Source organism: Plectropomus leopardus, chromosome 2 (genome assembly GCF_008729295.1).
Source record: "Plectropomus leopardus isolate mb chromosome 2, YSFRI_Pleo_2.0, whole genome shotgun sequence".
NCBI lineage: Eukaryota > Metazoa > Chordata > Actinopteri > Perciformes > Serranidae > Plectropomus > Plectropomus leopardus.
Window position 1 is genome coordinate 1,674,058 of NC_056464.1, and position 25,616 is coordinate 1,699,673.

At 40.9% G+C, this 25,616-nt stretch overlaps 1 protein-coding gene across 2 annotated transcripts in view; it reads right to left on the reverse strand.

The window, feature by feature from the left end:
- The window catches only part of epha8 (eph receptor A8), an 85,672-nt gene that overhangs the window by 4,312 nt on the left and 55,744 nt on the right, over positions 1-25,616 (reverse strand). The window contains exons 8-17 of one of the 2 annotated variants that reach the window (XM_042498269.1): positions 22,112-22,274; positions 14,749-14,845; positions 12,363-12,430; positions 11,943-12,068; positions 9,998-10,183; positions 9,475-9,536; positions 8,500-8,709; positions 2,128-2,277; positions 1,849-2,039; positions 785-943 (exon numbers count right to left, since the gene is read on the reverse strand). In XM_042498269.1, the coding sequence (XP_042354203.1) occupies positions 785-943; positions 1,849-2,039; positions 2,128-2,277; positions 8,500-8,709; positions 9,475-9,536; positions 9,998-10,183; positions 11,943-12,068; positions 12,363-12,430; positions 14,749-14,845; positions 22,112-22,274 (1,412 nt within the window). Of the gene's footprint in view, positions 1-784; positions 944-1,848; positions 2,040-2,127; positions 2,278-8,499; positions 8,710-9,474; positions 9,537-9,997; positions 10,184-11,942; positions 12,069-12,362; positions 12,431-14,712; positions 14,846-22,111; positions 22,275-25,616 lie in introns of both variants that reach the window. The other variant, XM_042498259.1, reaches the window with a different exon arrangement.

Sequence of the window (25,616 nt, forward strand, 5' to 3'; positions counted from 1 at the left end):
ACTTTGCTTATATATGTTCCACTACAGAAGAACTATAGAACAGGCATTTTTCAGCAGCTGCTGGAGGCTCAACAGAGACACACGTCTGCATCACCTGCTGTCAGCTTGTTAATCAGGTCTTTATATGACAGCTTCAGAGAGAGTTCTGCAGAGATACTGATGACATCAGGACCATTTAGACAATCCCGTCCCAATACTGAACACAGGTTTGTTTTAATGAGTTTTCTAAAGACTTGACCTAGCAGAGGCAACTGACTGGAACAAAAACGTAAAAGCGTTCCCATGCTGCTGCTGCGCTGATACCCATGTCCGCAGCAGTGGTGCTGTCCTTTATCAGGATCAAGTATGAGATCTGGGACAGATTTCATGATCAGCAGATGGATTTATTATTGGTTTAGCTGTTGAAATGATACTAAAATCACATATCTGCTGTCATAAAATCCATTGGTTGGTTTGTTCTCTGTCACACCATAAATAAACCGCACCAGAGTCCGTTTGAAAGCGGTCTGAGACTCCCCCTTTCAATTGGTCTCAGTCCAGATGTTTGGTCCCCACTACGATTTGATCGACAGCTTTCAAATAAAAAAAAAACAGCCCAAACAAACCGTACTTACTGCAAAAACGAACCTGAGTTTGTTTTAACCGAACCAAACAGGGCAGGTGAGAAAACATCTTCTCTCTACAGGGTCTTTGAGCTACATACGTGGGCTGGTGGAGCCTAGCACCTATCTACTGCTGAGAGCTCACAGCTCACCATCACTTCTCCATCATGCTCAGTACTTACCCTTGGTTCATGCTTATGACATGTCCCAGAGTTTGATAGCCCCCCGCTGCAAAGTGGTCCTTGTAGCGGCCCATCTTTATGGTGTCCAGCCACTCATTTACAGAGTTACAGCTACTGAAGTCGGGGATAGCTCTCTCCATCAGCGGAGGACTGTTTAAACTGTGTCCCAGAGAGAGACAGATGACCATAGACAGACAGACAGAGAGAGGAAGATGAATGGGAAGACAAAAGGATTAGTTGGAGGGAGTCCGAAAATGAGAAAAGAGGCAAAAAGTGAACAAGAGACAGAGCGACCGGGGGGAAAGGGCAGCTTTGAAATGCGCTAGTAACTGAGGCAGAAAATCAATAGCAGTTAAAATGATAGAGAAGAGGTGGCAGCTGTGGTTGCAGGATGGCTGCTTTGGGTAGATTAATACAGGGAGAAATCCTGAACACTCCTCCGTCTCCTCTGCCTCTTCCTCTAGCACCCCCCCCCTCGCCCCACACACACACACACACAGACATACAGATGCACAGTGCCATGCATCACTGACTGCATCGGACCTGGGATCTGAACTGAGCAATTTACACGGGTCCAGCTCCGGCCCAGGTGTCCTCTCAAACTTGCTCCCAGATCCACTGTGAATCAATGTCAATATCACAGCAAGGATTTTACTTAACGCACATTACGTCTATCAGAGATGAGTTTATTGGAAAACGAACACGACCGCTCGCTTCATTTGCCAGAGAACTTTGAGGGAAACTTCAGGCTGCAACTTTATCCCACCGCGCTCGTGTTTGAAAGCAGCGGGATGAGATTGGATTTACTCTGCCTCCTACACCAGGACAGTTACTTAGCAGCCTAACAGTCTGTCACTGTATATTGTCCAGGAGATCATCTCCTCAGCCCAGCACAGATGGTGTCTTGCTTTGATTTGCAGTTTAATCCACTAATCACATGAACCAATATTTGATTAAATGTTGGCGAACTGTCTGGCCAAATTAAATCAAAAGACTCTTCGGCATGTGACACAATGCACCCATGCATACACTGCAAACACGGACGCATTCAGCAGCCCACCCACCTGCAGAGCGTGTCCATAGACTTCAGGTTCTCTGGGTTGCGGATTAGCTTGTCAAGAACAGTGACTATCTGGCAGAAGCGTGGCCTCTCGTTGCGATCCTTCTGCCAGCAGTCCAGCATGAGTGTGTGTAGAGGAGCCGGGCAGCCCATAGGAGCAGGCAGCCTGTAGCCCTCCTCCACAGATTTGATCACCTGCACACGAACAGCAAAACGTGGATGAGATCACAGCTTCTGCTACTGAAACACATTAAAAGTCTGCTGGTTAACAAATAGTGCTCACATCTCTGTTGGTGAGGTTCCAGTATGGTCGCTCTCCGTAGGACATCACCTCCCACATGACCACTCCGTAGCTCCACACGTCACTGGAGGAGGAGAACTTCCTGTAGGCAATGGCCTCGGGGGCTGTCCAGCGGATTGGAATTTTCCCGCCCTGTCCAGAGCATAAAGAAGTGTGACCCACATGTCAGACTTACCAATGCAGAATTAGTAGACATCTGAAAGTTAGAGAATCAAACTCTCCGTTAGTGTTACAAGATTACAAAGTTTTAATTTGCTAAACCATACGCACGTTGGCTTGATTTCTTTCAAAAACATGGGAAGAGGGCAACGAGGAACATAACAAGAAATAACCTAAACATTTGCAAGAAAGTAGTGAAATGTTACCAGAATATATGCAATAGAAAAAAAAAGGAAAAAAAGAAAAGTAAAGTAAAAAACAAACCAGGCAAACAAGAAAATGACCTCAAGAAAGTGCTAAAATTCCTCAGTGTAAAACAGTTCCCAACTCATGCACTTCTTTCTCCTGTTTGAGTAAAGTTTGCCAAACACGACAGTGACCAGCTGTTTTAGGAAATTAATGAGCCTTTTTATAGAACTATATATTTCTTTCTAAAGTTTTCAGTAAGAAAAAAGGGGCTTGGAGCTGAGTGTTACAGACAGTAAGATGCATTGTTAACAGTTGATTTTGTTCTTTTCCTGGATTTGTTGACAATAAGAAAAATGCAGATTAATGTGGACCTTTAACAAGTTGAGAGAGGCTGATTATATGCCATTGCGTAGATGCAAGGCTATAAAAAACAGCTTACAAGAGGAGAAAAATAACACCTGCACACTCGCTCCATGCCACACAAGTCTAATGAAGACAATGATCCTACTTGGATCTTCATCAGGTCAAAATGTTTTGACAATGTCTCAGTCCTCATCAGTAGGTTCACAATGCTGTCTTCACTAAACTTGTGTGGCATGGAGTAAGTGTGCAGGCATTACATTTTTTCTTCATGATTAATGTTGATCTCATTTAAATGCAGGTGGTGATGGTTACAAAATGCATGCTATTCTTCAGCCTCAGCACGTAGCTGAGATGCAGGCTTAAGATGGCAACTGCTCATCAACAGCCAGGTGTGGTCAAAAACACGTAATATCAAAATGGGATTTTATCTGTTTGTCTAAAAATCTTCTGTTTGATCAGGTTAATGCAGTCGTGGAAGCTGTATTCGTAACCTTAACTTAATGCCACACTAATTTTTATTTTAATTTTTTAATTTTTTCTTTTTTTTTTCTTTTTTCTTTTTTTAAATTTTTATATTTTAGCAATAGCTCAAACAACTGTGTGTAATATATTTGATGGAGCAATTCAGTGTCTTGGCTTATTCTGGTCTTTTTGACAGTTAAGTTAAAAATAGTAAAACCAAAGTCTGGAAATACAAGTGAAGGAACAAACATATTATCTGCAAGGTAGTTGAAATGACAAAAAATAAAAGTTAAATAAGTGCAGAAAGGTCCCAGTCATATAGTCAATTTGCACAACACAATATCATTCATTCAGTATTTTAATTTTATCATGCATAATAATAATATCAGCCCAGTCCCAATTAAATGCCCAGTCCCTTTCACTAGGCCGGTGTGGAGACACATTTTGAGTAAAGGCCTGTCTCAATTAGAGGCTCGGTCTGGTTACTATGCTGTTTATTCTTTGGATGTATAAATCTGGGTTGTTGGCTACCTGCTAGAGACAACTTTAGTTAGCTGCTAAGATCATGCATACAAATATGTAGATATAATGTCAATACAGTAAATTACTTCAAAAGTATTTTACTGTTTCATTGTAAATTACTACAGTTTTCTACAGTAGTTTTGAGGTTATTGTGTAATATTGGCTCAAAAAAGCATAAACATGTTCAAGGTTTTACTGTATTATGAAAAAAAGGTACATTGCTGTTAAATTTTGCCATACTTCAACAGTAATTTGTTACAGATTTGTTGAATGGCATGTTGTTACCAGAATCCTACCTTAATTTGACAGCGTCAATGCCGTAAATCACTTTAACAGTATATTACTGTTAAATTTATGACAGTATTCTGTAGTAGAATTTGAGGTTTAGAGTGTAAAATTGGCATCAAAGCATCAACATTTATAGTGTTTTGCTGTATTTTGAAAAACTGCACATTACTAAAAGTTTGCTGCACTTTTACAGCTTTTTTTTTTACAGTGCACACAGAATTGAACTGCTTTTTATACTGTAAGAGTGTATCATATTAGTTGTTATATTTCATGTGTAGAATCTTAATCAACTCGTAGGAAAATAAAGTTAGCGGGTTAAATAAAAGTACGACATTACCATCTGATCTGATCAGTGACATAAAATGGAGATTAGTAAAGTACTACCTGCAATTTATACAACAGTATTCTCCTGACTACCCCTGTACCCCTGACTAAATGTTTATGAGTATAAAGTGTAATGTCACACTTATTGGTTATGTGACTAAACAGAGCCTGTGTGTGCTGCAGGCCAAGAATAGACTTGCAAATGAAATAGTTACCTAGTAATTAGGTTGACAAATGGATACAATACTTTAAACATTTGAGGGTTACTCTCCAAACATAGCCCGTTATAGACACTTGATGTCCTACTAAACCTTAGAACCAGCAGTTCTGCAGCCTTAACTTATGAACTCAATACTTACAGGTCCTTCAAAGTGACTTTGCTGCCAGATTCCATAGAATAGGCAGCTTTTTATCACTTAACTTAATGTAATCTGTATTAATCTTCACCCGTTATCACACATTCATTTCAGATGTGCTGTAATGATGCTATAGTGGCTCTAATATAATTTACATTTACATCATTTTCCCCTTCAGAATGTCGTCAGAAGGAGTGATGCTGCACATAATCACCCTGTCTGTAATCTGATTGCTGTGCTTTAACAGAGTGGAACAGACAAATGTGTCAAAGGCTGATTTCATCTGTGAGCTGATGGCATCAGACCCTGGAAGGAGCTCGACCTTTTTTTAAGTTGAGACTCAATACATTTGTCCTAAGCAGGCTCCAGGCTAAATACTACACTGCTCTCTGCTGGAGCAATAACAAAGATGAATTACTTTGCTCTCATTCTCATGGCACTTTGATTGTGTTTGTATTGCTTTGCAGTGGTGTATTTGTCAAATTTTAGGTTTGTCTTGATACTGTTTTCCTTCCCAGATTTAATTAAGTATTTCACTGCTGGAAAGAAGTTTTTTTTTTACAAAAGTGGTAGAAAACCAACAGCTACCAGAATGCACTGCACTGCACCTGACCAAATGCTCCCACTGGTAGGTGAAAAAATGCAAACTCGTCTGCTTGACAAAATGGCAGCCTGCTAGTAACAAACGATCTTATACTACAGTTAAAGAGTAAGCTAAACATGTTTCTGCAAACATCTGAGGTCAGAAACAGGCAAGTCAGAGACAGAGTCATGGTTTATATTTGATCAGTACTGCTTAGTTTTACTGTTTGAGCCAAGCCCACAGGAAGTGCGCCACGCTCTGATGCAAAAATTACATAGTGGCCGAAAGTGGAATTACACCGTCAAGTGATGCACACGAGCCCAGACAGACTTTTCCCCATTTGCCTAACACTGGGAAGGAGATGTCCTTAAATCACTGGATACATTTTTTGAGACACATTAACTTTTGAGAACAAATTTTTAAATAGCCATTACCAAAACATTAAGTCCTAAAGACTTACAATGTGCCATTTTCCGAATAAAGAGGTATTTCTCCAGACATAAAATGAACGTGCATCGGAACCGCGGGACTCTACCGTGAGCACGCGCATGTAACTCTTGGAGTCCCTGACACAACGTGACTCCATGCTGGCTGTAGTAATTGATATTTTTGCTGTAATTCATCATTTTTTAATCGTAATTTATCATTTGTACCATCGCTGTTGGCTGTAAAGCCTGTAATATGGACGTCTTACCGTGTCTGTATAATGGACTGTATATACAGTCTACGGTCTGTATTCATATATCAGTGAACAGCGGGGAGCACTAGTGACAGTTACTAAACGGTATTGAACATAGTATTTACTTAAAGTTGAGCTGTTTAATAATACACATGGCAATGTTACAAGGCACGACCTTTTATTACATTTTTGTGGGCACAACACTTGGATTCTGTTAATTTCATTTTTCCGGTCGTGATTACAATATGATTCTCTGATAAGTTGTATGTATATTTGTGTGTGTGTGTGTATGTGTGTGTGTGTGTGTATAGAAAGATAAATATACCATTATCTGATTATCAAATAAATATTAAAACTGACACAACACCGCTGACGTTATACTGTTGATTAGCTGCTGTTGCTAATAAGCTAAGCTACTACGAGGTGTGAAGGAGAGCTATTCGCTTCGAGCACTGTGTCATCTGTGTGAGCGAGCCAGCGAGTCGGAGTCAATGCTTGGGTACACTCGGCTGCGTTCCGCTGCCGTTAATCACTACTACGCATGCTCTATGGGCCAGTAGATCCAGCTATTTTATACTTTTCTAAACCCGGAAAAAGAGCTTTCTTTGCTTCATGCGCCACTGAGCAGCTCTCATAGGAATGAATGAGGCCCTGCCCCTAAGGCTGTATCCAAATTTATAATAGGTCCATGGTTTGAGCTCCACTTTTTCAGCCTCTGTTTTCACTGTGCAGTGTAGCGCCCACTTCCTGATCACAAACTCTCACTATTAGAGCTTTACAGGGCACTGAAATATGTTTCTCGAAACATTTTAGGTGAGATATTGGCAGTTCAGTGACAATCTTTATATTTGATCAGCACTGTCCAGTTTTACCATTTGATCAAGGTTTGAAAAACAGAGTGAGGTGGGGAGTCTGTGTGTTTCTTTGTGTTCGTGGCGGTGGGAGGAAGGGAGGGGGATAATAACAAAAGTTTGTAAGTAGTTTGAGAGCCTGTAGTTTTGCCGTAGAGGGAGCGGAGGTATCTTGGCTCTGGTTAGATAGAGGGAAGTTTAGCACACTTCATCTACACATACTATCCACATTGTTTTGATACAAAACTGGTTGAAAAGTAACCCTTTGAAAGTGGAACTGTCCTCTTAAAACATTTATAAGAATGATAAAAAAGATACAGATAAAGCACATTTTTAGTTACCTAAGCTTTATTGACATGATCTTAAAGACGTTGTTGACTTTGAGGTTAAAAATTTTAAACCTTTGCTGCTCAAGGCTGCCAGCATGCCTGGTGATGCCTGCAGGTTCAGTTACAAAGTGTCTCTATGCTTCATTCCACAACACTTCAGAGGGATATATTGTACTTTGTGCTTCGCTTCTATTATTAGATAACTACTTTAGAAATTGAGATGTTTGCACACAAAATTTAAATATGAAAGTATAAAAGTGCAGCTGAAACAATTACTTAATTAGTTATAAAATGAATTGGTATTATTTTCTTTCATTGTGTAGGTCACTTTAATGCAAAAACATTTTACTGTTCCAGCTTCTCATATATACTGTATGTATGAGGACCTACTGCTTTTCCTTTTAAATATTTTAATTATTTTGTTTTATCAAATACATTTAAACATATTGCATGCATACTTTTTACATCAAGTACTTCAATACATTTCCCTGAAATCACTGAAATTACTTTGAGATCATTTAACAGTAGGCCTTTGTCAATTTAACAGATGAATAGTTCTTTTTCTTCCTACAGCCCTTTTTGTTGTCATGTCTACGGTCTTGGCCATGTGCCAGAGTCTTTGCACGCGGTACAGAACCTGCTCTTATATAGTGTTTAAGGGCACTATATATAAGGGTAGTAGATTTGGATGGTAAAGAGCCTTTGTAGCATCTGGAGGTGACCTCTCTTATAATTTTTGTTACCAGAAAATTAAGAGAAATCAAAGCAAATATTGCTGCATGAGGCCCACTGACTGGTATTTTTTGTATTATAGGAGCATCATCAACACCAGGGGTTGAAATTCCAGATATATTCTTTTATTACACCAATTTTTATTGTCCCTTATAAGTCATTTGACTTGGATGTGCATTACTTATCACTGGAGTACCTGTACAAACCTGTAAAAGGCTTCCTTGCTGTATGGAACTCATTTTGATTTGTCATTCTAAACAGATAGATAGACCTTTATTGTCATTGTAGGTTATACAACAAAAGTGGTCCAGTATATTAAACAAAGCCGCAAATTAAACTTAATGTTTACTACTCACTAAGTGAAATAGGTGATACATATTTTAAATTGTAGCTGTTTTTCTCAGTCCCCTACAGTGATCACAGCTCCCTGACACTGACCATTTTGAGCAAAGAACTGTGTGTGTGTTTGAATGTGTGTTTGTGCTGCAGTAATGCTTGCCTCAATGTGAAAACTCACACTGGTGGTGTATGCAGCGTCAGGGTCGTCCTCCAGCACTCGGGACAGGCCGAAGTCAGACACCTTACACACCAGGTTGCTGTTGACCAAGATGTTGCGGGCAGCCAGGTCTCTGTGGATGTAACCCAGGTCAGACAGGTAGGTCATACCGGCCGCAATGCCACGCAGCAACCCCACCAGCTGGATGATGGTGAACTGGCCATCATGTCTCTGCAGGAAGCCGGGGGTGGGGGGATCAGACCGGAGGAGGTAGGGAGAAAGAGTTGTAATGGCACATCAAAATATGTGATGGTATAGTAGCAGCAGAGAAGATGAGCAGAATGATAATAGAAGAGATTTCAATCAAGATAGAGAAAAGAGAAAAGATAAGAGAACAAAACATGACAGGGATTTGCTTTTAAGTAATAATCTACAGTATATTCATATAAGCAAATACTGGAGCTGTTTGACATTGTCGACGTAACACAATGTTAAAACTTCGTCAACGTCAACTTCTATCTTCTTGAAGAAAATGTTCACATTTTCTGCTCTAAACCTGCCTTTCTCCTTCCAACAGTCTCTGATAGTCAGGTGATATGAGATGAAATGACTTTGCTCTCTTGTAAAAACATGTATCACAGATCTTGACGGTTTTACATTTTCACATAGATTGAAGAAAAACATTTAACTTGATGTGTTGAGAAAATCCCTCAGCCTCATAGAGGCTCATTAATCCTTTTGAAATTTAATAGCATTAATCATGCACCAAGCTTCAGTTAAAGTTTTTTTTAAGTTGATGGAAGATAAAAACTTATTGATACATTGTTTTCACTAGACAATGAGCAGTAATAGTGTCAGAGCCCATCAGAGACGGAAAACATATCCACTTACTCCTTAGCAGACAACCCTGAAAATACCTAACACTGACACCAAACTACAAGCAGACAGTAACCTCCACTGTATCAGTGCTGTTGAACCCAAAGCTTCAATACCAACCCTGAGGAAGGAGTCCAGAGAGCCGTTCTCCATGTACTCTGTGATGATCATCACTGGTTTGCCTGAGGGAACAAACAGGAAGCTTCAGGACTCATATTTTGCTCAACTGTATATCTACAGGATATATTCTACCTGTACTTATTTACATGCATGGTCAGAATTGATTAACTGTATGTGCTGCATGTGATAACTAGACATCTCTACATAAATATATTTTAAATAGGGTATAAGCCTTTTAGTGAAGATAAGATAATCCTTATCTTATCTTAATTAAAAGACATATGCCCTATTTATGTTTTTCTGACAGATCAAAAACAAAAATTGGCCACTGCCACTCGTGAATTTCATCTTATTAGCCGATAGGTTGATGGCAGTGCCATTATGTCGGTGCATCCCTACTAAGAATATATTTTTACTATTAATTATCATGCTCATTAACATTCCAGATTATCTGTCATAGCTATGACTTCCCACTCAACAATCCTGAACACAATTTAACACTAGAGTGTCAGTGTTAGCTTACTCTGGGTTACCACCCCTTCCAGGCGAATGACGTTGGGGTGGTCGAACTGGGCCATGATAGACGCCTCAGCCAGGAAGTCCCTCTTCTGCTTCTCTGTGTATCCTGCCTTCAAGGTCTTCAGGGCCACTGGGATGTCTCTTTTACCTGGGAGTCTCATACGTCCATAACACACCTCTCCAAACTCCCCTAACACATACACAAGAATAATTGCAATTTATTTTAAAATAAATACAACATTTAATCTATTCCACTGTATTCAACATGTTCTGTGCCAAGCTGCAGGCCCCCTCAACCTCTTTAGCAATAATTAGGACTCGAGCACAAAATGGTGCCAGGACCATATTGAAAATGAAAGAATGTTATTCTTTTCTTGAGTTTACCCAATAAATCGCATTTTGAAGGGGCTATAGGTCCTCGAAAACTCACTAAATGTTGCACACTCATCAAAACTGGTAAAAATTCACATCTTATATAGGTCCTATGATAAGCTCCACCCCTACAATATTTCTATGAAGTAGCACCCCCAGAAAATTTAATCTAGATGCATGGAAATTGGGAAGCATATGTAACGTGCAAGGAGGTACAAAAAAGTCTTGTTGAGCCATACCCTAAACCCAACAGAAAGTCAGCCATTTCAAGTTTAATGTGCATTTTTTGGCCATTCACAGGGGCAACTTTTTAAACACCTCCTAGACATTTACTTTGATTGGCATCTATTTTTTTCTGTACCATCTAAAGATCTTCAATATGAAAAGCTATTAAAGCCTTAGTTTCGTCACACTGTGTGACTTGCCCCAAACGTCATACACTTGATAAGGGTCCCTGCCTAATGAAATCCAGATGTATATATTTTTAAAATGTATTTGATTTTAGTTATAGCCCCTCCTACTGGCAACAAGAAATTAAATGTTCTTTGATATCTCCTTGCAGGTTGACCACGTCCATCTCAAATGTGGTAAGAAAAGCCTTTACACCTTGATAATGCCTCCTTGTAAAGATTGTAAGTTTTCATTGAATTCTGTTGCCATGGTAACACATTCTTTGCTAAAACAGGAAGTAGCTGTAACTTGACTTTACACTGACCGATCAGCCCCAAATTTCATGTTTGATTAGACTCCTGGCCTGAAGACATCAACATGTCACTTAGCTGTCATAGTCTCAGAGACACCTACTGGTAAAAGGAAGTAAGCCTTGGTAGATAATTATCATTTGATTTACATGAAATGTACATGGTGTAGTCTAAAACTGATATACAGCAAAATAATATAAGATTCAGTTGTTCTCCAGTACCACATGGTGGGCACAGGAAGCGGTACAAATTTCGAAATAGGTCATTCCAGCACCCACACAGCACCTACCAGAACCCTCGACTAGCACAAAGCAAGGGCCTGATCATTGCTGCTTGCAGGTTTAATTTTAAATATGTCTTAAACCAATTTGCTAGAAAAGTTAGAAAAGAGAAACAAATCTACTTATATTGCACATATATGTTAACAGTCTGTATATGTGCAAAGCTGGAAAGAAGTTTATAAGCCATCAGTCTTTCAAGGTACAAGGTAGATTTATTCATTCTCATTCACTCTTATCTTTAACTTAAAATAACTTAAAGAGTGATTGCTGCTATTTGTCTTAATTGCCTTAATTCTATATTTTAAACTTGTCTGTGTGTCTGCAGCAGTCGTATGTAGCGCAGTGTATTGTAGAGCTGACGCAGTGTTAGTATTCCCTGCCTGTCTGAGGAGCTGTGATTGACAGTCCCAGGCAACGCTCTGATTCCGCTCTGCCATCCTCCTCTCTGCTGCACACCACAGCCTTTACACTGGCCAATGATTTTAAGTTAGCCCAGCCAACGATTCTCACTGTGTATGTGTGTGTGTGTATGTGTGTGTGTTTGTGTGTGTGTCTCTGCTTGAGTGTGTGAGTGCACACAAGTTCATGGTTTTACCTGAGCCAATGATTTTCTCTATTTTGATCCTGGAAGCTTCAATTTCTCGGGCAAACTCGTGGACCGCCTGGCAGGGGTCCTCGTATGTGTGCGGGTCGATATAGAACCTTGCGTCGGGGAATGACACTAAGATAAACAACATTAGCATTTGGTCACATATCGGAGAATGAGAGCAACATCACATCTGAGCCCCTGTCACTGGTGTGTGAAGGGAAAACTTGATGAAAGAGAAGAATAGACTCGCAGAAAGAAACAGAGAGAGAGAGACAGGGAGGGAGAATAAACAGCATGCAGGGAATAAGGCCTGTGTGCTCCTCAGTGCGTGATGAAAATTGTTTGCTCTGAGGATAAACTTTATTACATGGGGATGCAATCTAATCGATACATATTGGTTATAATTGAGGAATGGGCCAAACATACCGTGTCCGTTCTGGTAATGCATCTTCTCCTCATCAGAGTCCTGGAAGGCTTTACTGTAGCCACAGTGTCTATACAAACCACACACATACATACAGGACAAATACACACACAGTCATCCAAGCACACACACAGGCACACACACATAAACATACAGTGGGATGAATACAGGACAATAGCAAAACATTTGTACTATCAAACTCTAACCACAGCTCATAATTAATGAATCAATAATTGTTCATAATGAATTATTAACTTCAGCAGAGCTATTCATCACTTAGCGATACTTAGTTATTTATAAGGAACAACCAGTCAACCTGTTCTCCCTGTTAATTAGGTTTTCCACTGGCCACAAAGTGGAACCAATCCTTCAAAGTGTTTTGGCAGGGCAGAAGGATTTAACGCTTTGTTCACACATACAGCCACAGATAGAGACAAGCTAGCAGGATGGATTGGCACTGTGCTCCCGTATCCTCTTCAAAGTTCCCTCACCCGGCGCCGTTTGGTTTGGGCACTGCTGGGGAAGCTCCTTGAAACTGTGGCCAGTGAATCTTCAGTGGAAGTAGTCAGGTAACAAAAATATTACTTATTGTTGAAGTTAGTAGGCTACAAACTACTGTGAAAGTAGCTTCAGTCTCTTACATGTAGCATCATCACTCCCCAACACATAGTTCAGGTTTCTTCCATTATGTTTTGGGAAGTTTAAATATCCTTTATGAAAGGCAGTGGTGTAAAAACAGCTCTGTGTGTCAGTTTCTGAGCACTGTTGGCCACAGACTCCCCACAATGTCTTGGGTGCTTTTTAGCCATGTTTCCACCAAAAAATGTCATCATAGTTGGTTCCTTTGGAGCCAAAATAACCCCTACAGACATGTACCTTGACCTTGGATTGTTTTAACCATCATATATCCCATCACAACAACATGTTTTTTTCATCTAACTTGGACCAAAATGAAGCTGGTGACTGTTAGAGCAGTGGACTAACTAACTAAGACGATTTGGGTGAGTTTTATTTTGTTTCTGTTGAGTTTGAAAGTGTGTTTTCTGATGAGTTAACAAAGCAATTAAGACTCGTCAGTGTTCATAACTGAGAGAATGTTGAATTCAAATAGTGTGCAGTTTTATTTCCCTTATATAGTCATATCATGTACAGTGGTGAAATGTCAGTAAGTTTACACTTCCTCCTACTCCTTTTCAAACATGTAAGATGCAATTTCTTGTTGCTGATTTTTGAATATGAGTGGGAATCTGTTCATTGAGTTTTTTTGCATTGGTTATCATCCTTTTTTTTAAATTATTGACATTTTGTTTATATTTTAATCTTTTTCTGTTTGTTTGTTTGTTTTATATGTTCAAAATAAATATCGATCTAAATATGAATATAAGGTATGAAATACTACATAACAAAGTCTGATCTGCAGTGCCGTGAGGTGTTTTTCATTAGGATTCAGCTGTACTTCCTGTGTAAACAGTTACTGTCATTGTGGTTTCAGTAATGAAGACTTGTTGGTATTTTCCCATCAGTTTAATTGTAGGTTGGCCTGTGTCCATCTCTCTCTGTATTTAGCATTTTCATTAAAAAGGAGCGTTTTAAATGCTAAACTCCACCATCAGTGGAGACATTCTTTGTGATCCTTCATCTTAGTATATTTAAATCTTCTGGACTTTGCAGCCATGACAACATGATTTTGCCCAGATAACATCTTTAAATCCTCCAACATATTATTTCCCCTCAAACAGAATGGAAATGAAAAACTTAATATGCATTGAAGTATGAATTAATTAAGTGCAATGAAATTAATTATTCGATGCAGTTAGCTGAAGACATCAAAAGGGAGGAAGGGTGGGGGGGCTGATGGGATAAGTGGGAACGTTTGGCTTGCAAGCTACTGGACATGAATCAACATAATTAAATCCACTATGAGGTGGAAATTACGAGTTAGGAAATTAACTAAATAAGACATTGAGAAGACAGGGAGGGTTGAGAAGATGAGAGAAGCTAAAGCATAGCATTCAAAACTCCTCTCTACTCATCGTCCTTATTACTGATAGAAAAGCATGCAGGTTATTAATGCACTCCGTCATTTTAAACATCACAACATGACAAGGGCGACTAAAGGTGTTTTAACTTCTCAAACACAGGCTTAAATTAGATCCTTTCCCATTTTTGGAAACATTTTTAGGTTTTCTTTTAGGAGGGCTTCTCTAAGATTTCAACTTTACTGTCATACTTGCAGGCAATACTACACATGGAAAAAGCAGGGAGAAATACAGTGCACAGGGCACTTTGATCACAAACAACATTACACAAAGAGAGATACGGTAGAGTAGTGTAAGAAAGTGTTCCACACACAGCAGCGATGGGTAGTGTGGTAAAGTGTAGCCTTGCCGTTTCCTGCAGATGATGATGGCCAGAAAGGTGACGAGGCCAGACACCAGGGCCATGCAGATCCAGATGATGGTCATGGTGTTGTAGCGCAGAGGAACTGAAAACACACATAAACACACTGTGTTAGCTGAGAAAAAAAAGGGCCATCAGCAGTTGAGACTTTGCAGTTTAAATTTACACAATCACTGACACACATGGCAAACACAGGCAGCAGGTAGAGTGTTCTTGGTCAAACAAGGTAAACAAGAATTTGGAGCTTCATTGAAAAGAACAACATTTTTGCTGTAATGATCTCGTCTATTTTTAAAGAGTGAATGTTGTCTCAGACCTGCCAACAAGTTCTCATCCCAAGTCATCACAGACTGCTACTTTACAGTGGACTTCTGCATCTATGTATCGCGCTCTAGGCATCCGTCTGTGTCTGCTGTTGACGTTCCGGGTTGGTTTGGGTCAGGCAAAAGAGACTTATAGTGAGGTGTAGGAAAAAACATATTATTCAGACAGGAAGTAAACACCGGACTCCTGCATGACAGTCTGCCATTTGTTGGACTCATCCACCACCCCTCCTGCCCACCCTATAGGGACCTTTCTTTTTTAGTCCAGTTTCCTATATTACGCTGCTATTAGCAGCATTTCAACCTGACTCCGTCCGGCAGCGTATTATGTGGACACAAGCCAAAATCACTAGCAGCAGTATGTGATGACTTTGTAGTGAAAATGGGCTGTCTATTCACACATTGATGGAACAGTCATCAGGAGTAATTTAGGGTTCAGTATGTTGCCCGAGGATACTTCAAAACTGGAGGAGCAAGGGATTGAACCATCAACCTCCTGATCGATGAACGACCCACTCTACCACCCGAGGTACGACCACACCCTTGCTTTATTGTTTGTTTTTTTTTTCCCTTTAGTGTGTTAGCTATGTAGCTTTTTTGTGCACTTAAAGGTGTACAAAGTTACAAAGCCCAAAGTCCACACCAAAGGAGGTTACTCCTCCCACAGTTAACACTGCTCTAGAACTGCCTGATATACCTTGTTTTTATAGCTTTTGGTATGTTACAAAATAAGTTACAATCAAATTCGAATGTTTCTTGAGTCATTTTTTTATCATGCTGTTTGTAGCTGTTGCCCAAACTACACATGACACGACTGTGATCACCACACACCGCAAAAGTGTAGGTTGTGTGTTTCAACAGCAGCACCTTCTAATGCCACAGCCGTCGTCTCTCATGAAAGCAGACTAAGTTGGAGATCTTAAGCAGGCAAACTTTCACACAGGGACAACCCATCTACTACCTAGCACCTAGCGCCTGGTAGGATGTATGTGTCATTCCAAGCAAAATTGACATCCGAGGGTTTGATTCAAATGGTGAGGGCCTGCCTTAAGGTCAGGTGTGTGTGGAGGCAAAGCAGGAAGATGAGGAAAAAGAGCAGGAGCAACCATCTCCACTCTATAACCAGGTAATTACTTGGCCGTTTAGGCATTGGGTATCAAAATGCCAGCAAAGCAAGGCTGGAAAGCCTAACATTTTGTCGATAAAGAGTCAGTCATGCTCTTTTTCTGCACTGAAGCTTACTGATTTAGAGGATCAAGCACTCAGACAGTTTGCATAACCATCTGAAGTTGCTGGTCATTGCATGATCAAGAGAGGATTACCCGTGGTGGACCCTGCGGGGCCTCCCTGTTCTGATGGTGCGTGAACTCATCCGTCCTTGTCACCACTGCAAAGGGGAAAGCGCCTGTCCTGGGAGACAATTGGGTTGGAATGCTAGGTGCTTTCCATCATGACTCTGGGGTTATTGTTTGCAGTTTCTATACTCACCTCCACTGACAAGGTCAACAACCTTCAGTGATAACACACTCTCAGCGCAGGGGTGGGTTCTGGTTGAGGAGATCCCCACTCTCCTGACAAAGAAGGCCTCAAAGAAAGTGGTGGACTGGATTAGAGCTCCAGCCCTTATAGTCCAAAGGGTTCTTAAACATGTGTTTAGATGCAAGGGCAGGAACTCTTAACCTAACTCTTGGAAGACAGGCTGCCCTTGGGGCTTGCTTGTCCCAGTTCTGTTTGTGGGGCAGGGTAACCTGGAGATTGTTCCTCCTCTTCAGGCTGATAGCAGCCACAGTGCATTTTGTACCCCTGGCTCTTCTGAACACGTGTCCAGAGCAGCACTGCCTCCTGAACTGCCTTTGTCCACAGTTTAGTGACACACTGATGTGTATAGCTCTATAACTGCCAGCTCTATATGCTGGCAGTTATTCACCAGGATAACTGTGTTATCGGCCAGTGCATGGACCCTATCAATCTATCTATCTATCATGCCCTTTGCGCCACAGCTGAGGAACTGACCATATGCTGTTGAGAACAGACAGTACGGTAGCAGAAACATATTTGGGGGGGCAAGTTTGCTTATGGTAATTGAACTGTACTTGTATAGAGCTTTTCTGGTCTTATTTACCACTCGAAGGGCTTTCACACTACATTGTCACATTCACCCATTCACACACACATTCACACACTGGTGGCTGAGGCTACCATACAAGGTGCCACCTGCTACTCAGTAATCATTCACACACACTCAAACTCCAATGACCCGCCATTGGGAGCAATTCAGGATTCAGTATCTTGCCCAAGGATACTTCAACATATTGTCGGGAGGAGCCGGTGATCGAACTGTTGTCCTTCCGCTTTGCCCCTGTGCCACAGCTGCCCCGATATGGGTTTGGGTATATCCACAGTTCATGTCCCCAGGGACAAACCACATGCTGGGTTAGGCAAACCTGGCAGCATATCAGCTCTGAAGTGGGGGCCTCCTACAGGGAAAATGGAAGCTGCAGCCAGAGGTTATAAGCAAGATCTGCTATCACTCTGGTGCAGCCATAACTGATCTCTTTGCCTCCAGCAAGACAGCTTAGTGTCTCCTCTTCTTCTCTATAGGAAGAGACAATCCTCCCTTGGGCACTGATGCAATGGCCTATCAGTGTGTATGCCTTCCCTCCCTTTATCCACCTGCACCCACTCGTACTGAAAGTCCAAGTGGAAGAGGGTAGCCTTATTCTGACGGCCCTAACTTGGCACCAGATGATCTAGTTCCCAGAAATTGCACCCCTTCTTCAAAGATGCCCCGAGACCTTCTGTCCCAGGCCCACAGGACCCTTTTCCTTTTCCCCAAGGGCTCAGGCTTTGGACCTGGCCTCTTAAGGCCAGCAAGGAGCCCATTATCCATAAGGCAGGCAAATCTCCCTCAACTTAAAGGAAAATGGTGGCAGCCATAAAGGCAGCCTGTGTTGGACCTTAGGACTTGGCAAAGTGTTGTTGTAACATGTCCTTTATATAACAAATGTACTTGCATCCATCTGTGCGCCCCTGGGCATGTTAGTGTTAAAGTGAGGTGTGGTCAGGCACATTGTTGGCAGATTGCTACTTTGAGGCAACAGTAAGAAAATGTGCCATTGACCAAATAAAAGCTGGTCTTAAGTCAGCAACACAGTCTGTTTCGTGCTATTTAAAGGGTGGATTATTCAGATAGCAAGATGAGCCCGCATGCAGCTCAGATGTTGGGATAAGTCAGGTGGAACATCACAATACATCCCTGAGTCGGAGCATTCTTTGTGGCATGTTGTGTGTTGCACAGCATTGATATACGTCATGGATGTCTCTTGGACCTAAATGAGGGCACATTACAGGACATCGGAAGGCATGAGGCTGAACTGTGTGCTGATGCCAGTTAAGATGCCAGCAGCAACACGCGCACTAAGAGATCAGCTGGCCCCTTCCGTTTCTGCTTGATTTTTACACTGAGCGGTAAACTTTGTTCACCCCTCCTCCTCACATCACTGTACACTTTTCTGCATTGTAAGGCTGTTCTGGAGCTTCGAAAAATTGATTGAACCTGCACCGCCATGTCCTCTCATGCCTGCTTTACCTCTGCAAGCAGATGGGTTTCTTCAGCAGAACACCTCTCTCATCTGGAATTCGCCAAATCCATCATTTAGATTGCAATCCACCAGTTCCTGGCACACCTGGCTTTTGGAGGGAATGGGAGCTGACGCACAGATTGGTTAATTCATGTTCCGTCCAAAACACACCCATGACTAATTCAGAGTCTAAATACAACCCCTCTGTGCCATACACCACACCTGGCACCCAGATTATCCGCTGTTTAGCTTGCAAAATGGACTAAATGCATTTGTGCCATGGGCTTTAGACCATGTGCTATATATTGTCTAAATAGGGCCCTAAGAGTGTATAGCCACCATCTGCATGAGCTTGTACTCAGGTATAACAGTGCTTTGAGGTAAGTGTTAACATCAGCATGTTAAGCAGATATCTGCCATGGTTACCATTTTAGCTTTGTGTGTTAGCATGCTCCTTAGAACAAATCATTAAGCTCTAGTACTGGAGTAATGGAAAATTTACCAGATTGTGACACTAGATAAAATGTAAGAAGATCACCAAAGACAATTAAATTCATTCTAAGGAAGATGTGAATCCAATACTTTTTGAGGTCATTTTCACAACTGATAGTCCGGGACTCGTTTCAATTTGGGGGTTGAAATTGCAACATTATTGCAATTCAGGTTGGTTTGGTTTGCATTCACACTACACTTTGCCAAACAAACCAAGAGGAGTAAACATGAGGTTCTGCTGACTGACAGGTGACTGTTGATTGGACAGTTTTTGCGTTTGTCATCCTGCATCATCAAGACCCACGTGGGGAAATCAAATTATGTGACTGACAGAAGTTCATGCAGTAATTTAATGCTTTTAGAGAGAGAGCCTGAGAGTGCGATAGTCAGGTGACCCATCCAGGGTAGTACCCCACCTTGCCCAATTACAGCTGGGATAGGTTCCAGGCCCCCGCCACCCTTACGAGGACAAGCGGTTATGGACAGTGTATGGAGTGGTGTCACAAAGAGGTCATAAATAAATTATAAAATATTGTAAGCATTATTAGGCAGCTATTATTCGACTGCACGATTGCGATCATGTTATCAATGTGAATTCAATGTGGGTGTGCTATCATAATTGATTTGTTGTTATGCTCACACGTTACAGTTATGCTCATACATTATAGAAGACAAATCACAAAACTTTATAAACTCTGCGTATATGTTCCACTACAGAAGAACTATAAAACAGACATTTTTCAGCAGCTGCTGGAGGCTCAACAGAGACACACGTCTGCATCACCTGCTGGGAGCTTGTTAATCAGGTCATCATATGACGGCTTCAGAGCTAGTTCTGCAGTGACACTGATGACAGAGAGGCCAGTTAGACATTCATTTTCCTATTGTTTTAATAAGCTTATCTTTTGAAAAACTTTGCTCAGCAGAGGCGTCTGACTGTTTTAATAACTGATAATAACATAAAAGCGCACCCGCACTGCTGTGCCCTGCGTGTGTCTGTACTGGCAGCACTGGCCTTTGTCAGGATCAACTATAAGATTGCAGAAATATTTTGTGATCAGCAGATGGATTAATTATTGGTTTGGCTGTAGAAACCCTGTAAAAATCACATTTCTCCTGTTACAAAATCGTGTGGTTCGTTTTCATTCACACCACAAACAAACCACACCAGAGTTCACTTGGAAGTGGACTGAGACCTATGTTTTCAAGAGGACCAGTTTGCTTGTTTAGTCCGCACCAGAGTTCGACTGAGCTTTCACACCACCCCAAACAAACCGGACTATCAGAGGAAACGGACTCTAGTCCGTTTAAAGTGGACCAAACAGCTCAGGTTCGAATGCAACCTGAGACACAACAAACCAAAATTGTGAACCTCATGGTGTAGTTGATTGAAAAGTCAGAGGATCACCAAAATAATTAGGACACATCCTCTGGAAATGTCTGTAAACATTAATGCTAATCTTAACAGTGGATGAGATCAAATTTTACTTGATGCAGTTGGTTCTAAAGCAAAGGTCAGAGGATCATCAAAATCACTGGGCTTTATCTGGGGACCACTAACATCTACTCTTTCTTTTTCTCTTTGCTGATCATGCCCCAAGATCAGCCATAACTATAAAATATAATGTCAACAATAAAATTCTCGATAGAAAAATCTACTGCCTCCTTTTAAGTGGTAAAAATACTTCTCACTGCAAAACTTTTTTTTTGTCTAATTTGGTGCAGAAATAGACCCAGGGAATGGCATTGAGGATAATTTTAAAGAAATATTGAGTCTTCTTATGAGGACGAATTATGCAAATTTAAGTTGATTGTTTTTTGTGTGTTTTGTGTTTCATTCCCAATTTGTCAGATAGAAACTTTTTGGGTTGGTGCTTCGGTCCAACCATCAACCAAACAAATCTGTATTTGACAACTTGGAAATGGGACTCAATCAACTAAAAGTTGCAAAATGTTGCTTTAAATATTTTGTTTTCTCAAATATAGGCATCTGTATTAAATTGAGACAGTTTCATAGGCAGATAAAAACTCCTTGTAGCTGTTTTGAAGAGATATTTCAGTATGGACTAAAGTAAAGGCCTGGCTGACATTGTCATCTCTAAAGCCAGGCCAAAGTTAACTCTGAAGTAGGTTAATGTGAAGTCTAATACAAGGTACACCTCAACTACGGAAAAATAACACAGTGAAAAAGGCTACTCAGTTGGCTTTTCATAAACTTTAGGACTTATTGATTACTCAGCATGTAGGGGAGTGGAATGTGTGCGGTCCTCTTGTTTTCAGGGTCTGAAAATGAATCAGTATCAAGAGGAGGAAAGTCTGGGTCCAGTGAGCAGCAGAATGAGGGGAGACTATTAGTCAATGAAACAGCACTGGGACTCCAACCAGGCAGGAGGTTTAACTTTGCAGACCTAGAGTCTGCTCTGCCCGTTATCTGCCAAATCCCCTATTAGAAAAGAAAAAATGTTCTAATAAAAGATTTTTTTTCGTAATTCCTAACTTTCAGTGTTGTACTAGCCTCAGGTGGATCGAGTCATGAAGACTCCTACCCCCAGCCCTTCACTGTGTACAGCTGTTTGTAGCTGGGATAGGCTGCAGTTTTGCTGACAGGGTGACCCTCTAACAAAGCACAGATCAATGGAACAGAGGGAAGGACTGAGGCGGTTATCGGCCTCACTGACACTTTAGCCCTGGACCCTGCTGTGCAGTCTGGCCTGGCTTTGAGAAGCTTTCTGTGCCAAGTCTTTTAACACAACAAACTGTGTTCTTACTGGACTTCTTCCACTGTATTACACAATACACAACTGCTAAAGGGTCCCTGTGGCTCAGGGTGAGCAGCAGGTTTTAGGCAACAAATCATGAACTAGTATGTGTTTTACTGTTCCTTATAGACCCCCCCCCCCCCCCCCCTCTCTCTCTCTCTCACACACACACACACACACACACACACACACACACCTGCTTTCCCAGTCTGGATCTCCACATTCTGGCTGAAGCGTCCGCAGCCTGCGGACGTTCTGGCTCGGACCTGGAAGATATACTTGGTGCCTGGCTTCAGCCCTGACACTCGGGCACTGGTATTTTTTGACTTCAGAGTGGAGTAACTTTGTGCTTCATTATCCTGTAACAGAAACAGACACATTTATATCAATTTCCCACCAAAATGAGTGCATGCACGCAGGTTTTTTTAAACACAGGTAAAACCACTATAAATAGGCTGAAGACACCTTTCCCACTGCCAGTAGAGCAGGGTTGTGTACACAGCCCTGCAGCAGGAGAGTATTCCTTTTGTGTGTATGTGAGTTTTTTTTTCGTGTGTTTTGCAATAAGACACAGCATGAACAGAGGTCAATAAAAACTTAACGGTGGTCACTACTCTTATATCTCTTACTTAATCACTGTCTCTTTCAAACTCAGTGCAGACTAATTTGGATCGATGCTTTAGTGCTGACTAGGTGTAGACGGACAGTATAGAGACAGCAAGTCGTTGCATTTCATTGTTTTGGGAGCTGAAATGAGCGCATTCGCAGGGGTGTGGTGTTTCCATCACTGCTGATCAGAGCTGGACGTGATAAATACCTGTGTCTAATGCAGAGTCATTTCACGCCAATAGTACCCTTTCCCTTCTCATTAAAAAAACTGATATTAGCGGGTGTCAGTGAGTTTTTGTGCAGTTGGAATGAGGCTTTAGAAATAAGGTTTCGGGAAATTGCCTCGCTGGTCAGCTTATGAGTTCAATGTGTTTCCCCATGTAAACATAAGCTCTGCATCATATTTCTATTTTATAGATTAGAGTATGTAATATGCTTAACTGATCATTTAACAACTCAATATATATCTGAATAACTTCCCAATATTGTGCTATATTAATTACAGCGGTTGCACTGCTAAATGCATGAGGGTTCCAATAAACACAAACTCTCTAATTGTGACAATAATCAACAAAATATATGAGTCTGCATGCATGGACAGGAATTTTGTTGTTTCTTAACCATACTTTTAACTCAAACAAACAAAGAAGAAATGTTCTGCCCTTGGCAGCATACTTGGGTAGATGTGAATGAATATTAATGGTGTTATTTTATTACGTTTGACTTGTTCTTTTTGCAAACAGTGCAAAACTTTATCCAGTGCATTCAAAGGGTTGCTTTTCCCAACTTACAAACATTTTCTCACCACCCTTGCGTGTTATCTGGCCATGTAGACTTAGAATTCAATGTGTCTAAGTTTTTGAAATTGGCCATCTCTCCATCCATCCCACCCTTCAGAAAAGAGCTCCCCTTTCTCACCAATCCAAGTTTAACTCCTGTTTGTCAGACATTTGCTGTCTAGAAAATCAAAAAAGCCATCACCATCTCATAATTTTATTTATAATAATTCTCACCACCGTTTCTCTGTTTACTTTGAGTTATCAAACCCATTAGCTCAATAAATAATAAAACATATAAAGCAGTCAGTGTGCAACTTCAAAATGGCACAATGTTCTATTTTATATCTGTTCTTGGTTTGAATAAATCTTTGGCTTTAGCTGCATGTAATTTTAGATCATTTAAAATTTAGTTTGAGAGCTGCTGCATGTTAATAATTTTCTAATTTTTCAGGAAATAGTGGCTTTCTGAACATGATTTATATTACTTTTTTTTTATCAAGGAGGGAAACATGAATATTTTGCTTTCAGTTACCAAATTCCAAAATCTTTGTGTATTAGGACAACAGATATTTATTTTCTCATTCTGTGGTCATTAAATACAATGTTTGGTGATGCCCCTCTGTCCACAAGACACAGGGGGCTTTCTGCTTACATAGCATATTGCTAGCATATTGGGACTTCTCATATGATGATATGATGATAGTGATTACATGCTCAAATACATAGACAACAAACCCCAAAATCCTCATCCCAAACAGGGTATTCATGGCCACGTAGACGCACTAATAGTTTGAGGCATAGGGCCATTGACTATGTGTGTTATTAGTCACCACCACTTAAAAAATGCTATTAGTTAAAAGATATTAGTAAAAAAACTAAACTACATTTTCAAGAAATGCATTGACATGAGTCACTGGGGTTTTTCAAAAATACATCAGTGCTTTGAAAACTGGTGTTGAAGGACAGATCATGCTGGATCTGCCATTCACACAGAGCTTTACTAATACATTGCCCTGCTTTTAAGAGCGTACCCTCACTAGATTTCCTGTCCCGTTAGCCGCTACATAAATGAATACAAGCTTGTCTGCCAGTCAGATGTAATTGGCAGGTAATTACCTCAGACATGTTTTGATCTGTTTCTATCAGCCAGAGAAATGACAGATACTTTGAGGAGTGTTTGTCTTATTTTCATGCTCAGATAATTCATTTCTGATGCATCATTTGTTCAAATGTAGATTCTCAAGCTTATTACTCCTATCTGCCATGCAATGTTTTATTTTCTATGCACATATTCATTAAAAAGGGTATGCATTTGTTGCTTTGAAGGAAGTCTCGATTAACAATAAAGTTCATTATCGTCATCTTCTTCATTGTAATCCTCAGCTTGTTTTCATCTGCCTGCTGCAGCATCTTTACAAACTTAATTGAGGGGTACTTTATAATTGTGGAGGTAAAAAGAGTTCAACAATAATAGGAGGTGCAAGGTGCATCCAAACAGCAGAATCAGTGAATCATTCATGCGTCCTTAGAAAGGATAAGAGCCTAATTATGAAGAAGTGTGAGGTGCAGAAACAAGTATTTTTTTGTCTTAATTATCATCCTCAGCTGGTGTGCTGCAGCAGCAGCTGCCACCCTCGCTGTGACTCATTGTTGTTTAGTACAGTCATATAGAAACCTTAAGAAAGCACATTGCTGACTTGTCCACTTGAAATCCCCCCACAGGCGTCTCACCCCCTGAGCAAGGCCAGATTAAGACAGCAGCACAAGAGACGAGCTAATCCTTCAGGAATCCCCACACCATCCTGCTTGTTTGGCTATGAGACTGCCTTTTCACAGGCTGCTCTCTCTGCAATTAGCTGATTTATATCATCACACACACATACACCCACTAAACCCGAGCACACATTGCATGTACACATTGACTCACACACACACTCACAGCAATTAACTTGTTGTGAGGCTTATGCGCCCGCCAGCCGCTTGCTGTCACTGTCACTTTCGCTAAGTTGGAATCTACACCGTCTCATCCTCCTTCTTGCGCTCCCTCTCTCGACCCCCATTTCCTTTCAATTAGCTGAGCTGCCAGCAGGATCTTTTTCTGGGATTAAGTTATCCAGAGTCTATCTAACCACTCCTCTGCATTCACCGTATCTTGGCTCAGTTTAGTCTTGGCCCTTTGAAGACACAGAGCTTATGTTCTTCAGGTATGGCACAGACTGTGTCACATTCTATGCCTTTCATAAACTGCCTGAATAGTTCCATGTTCGCTGTTTTTGGAAAATACCCACAATCTGTTGACACAAGCCGAAAACA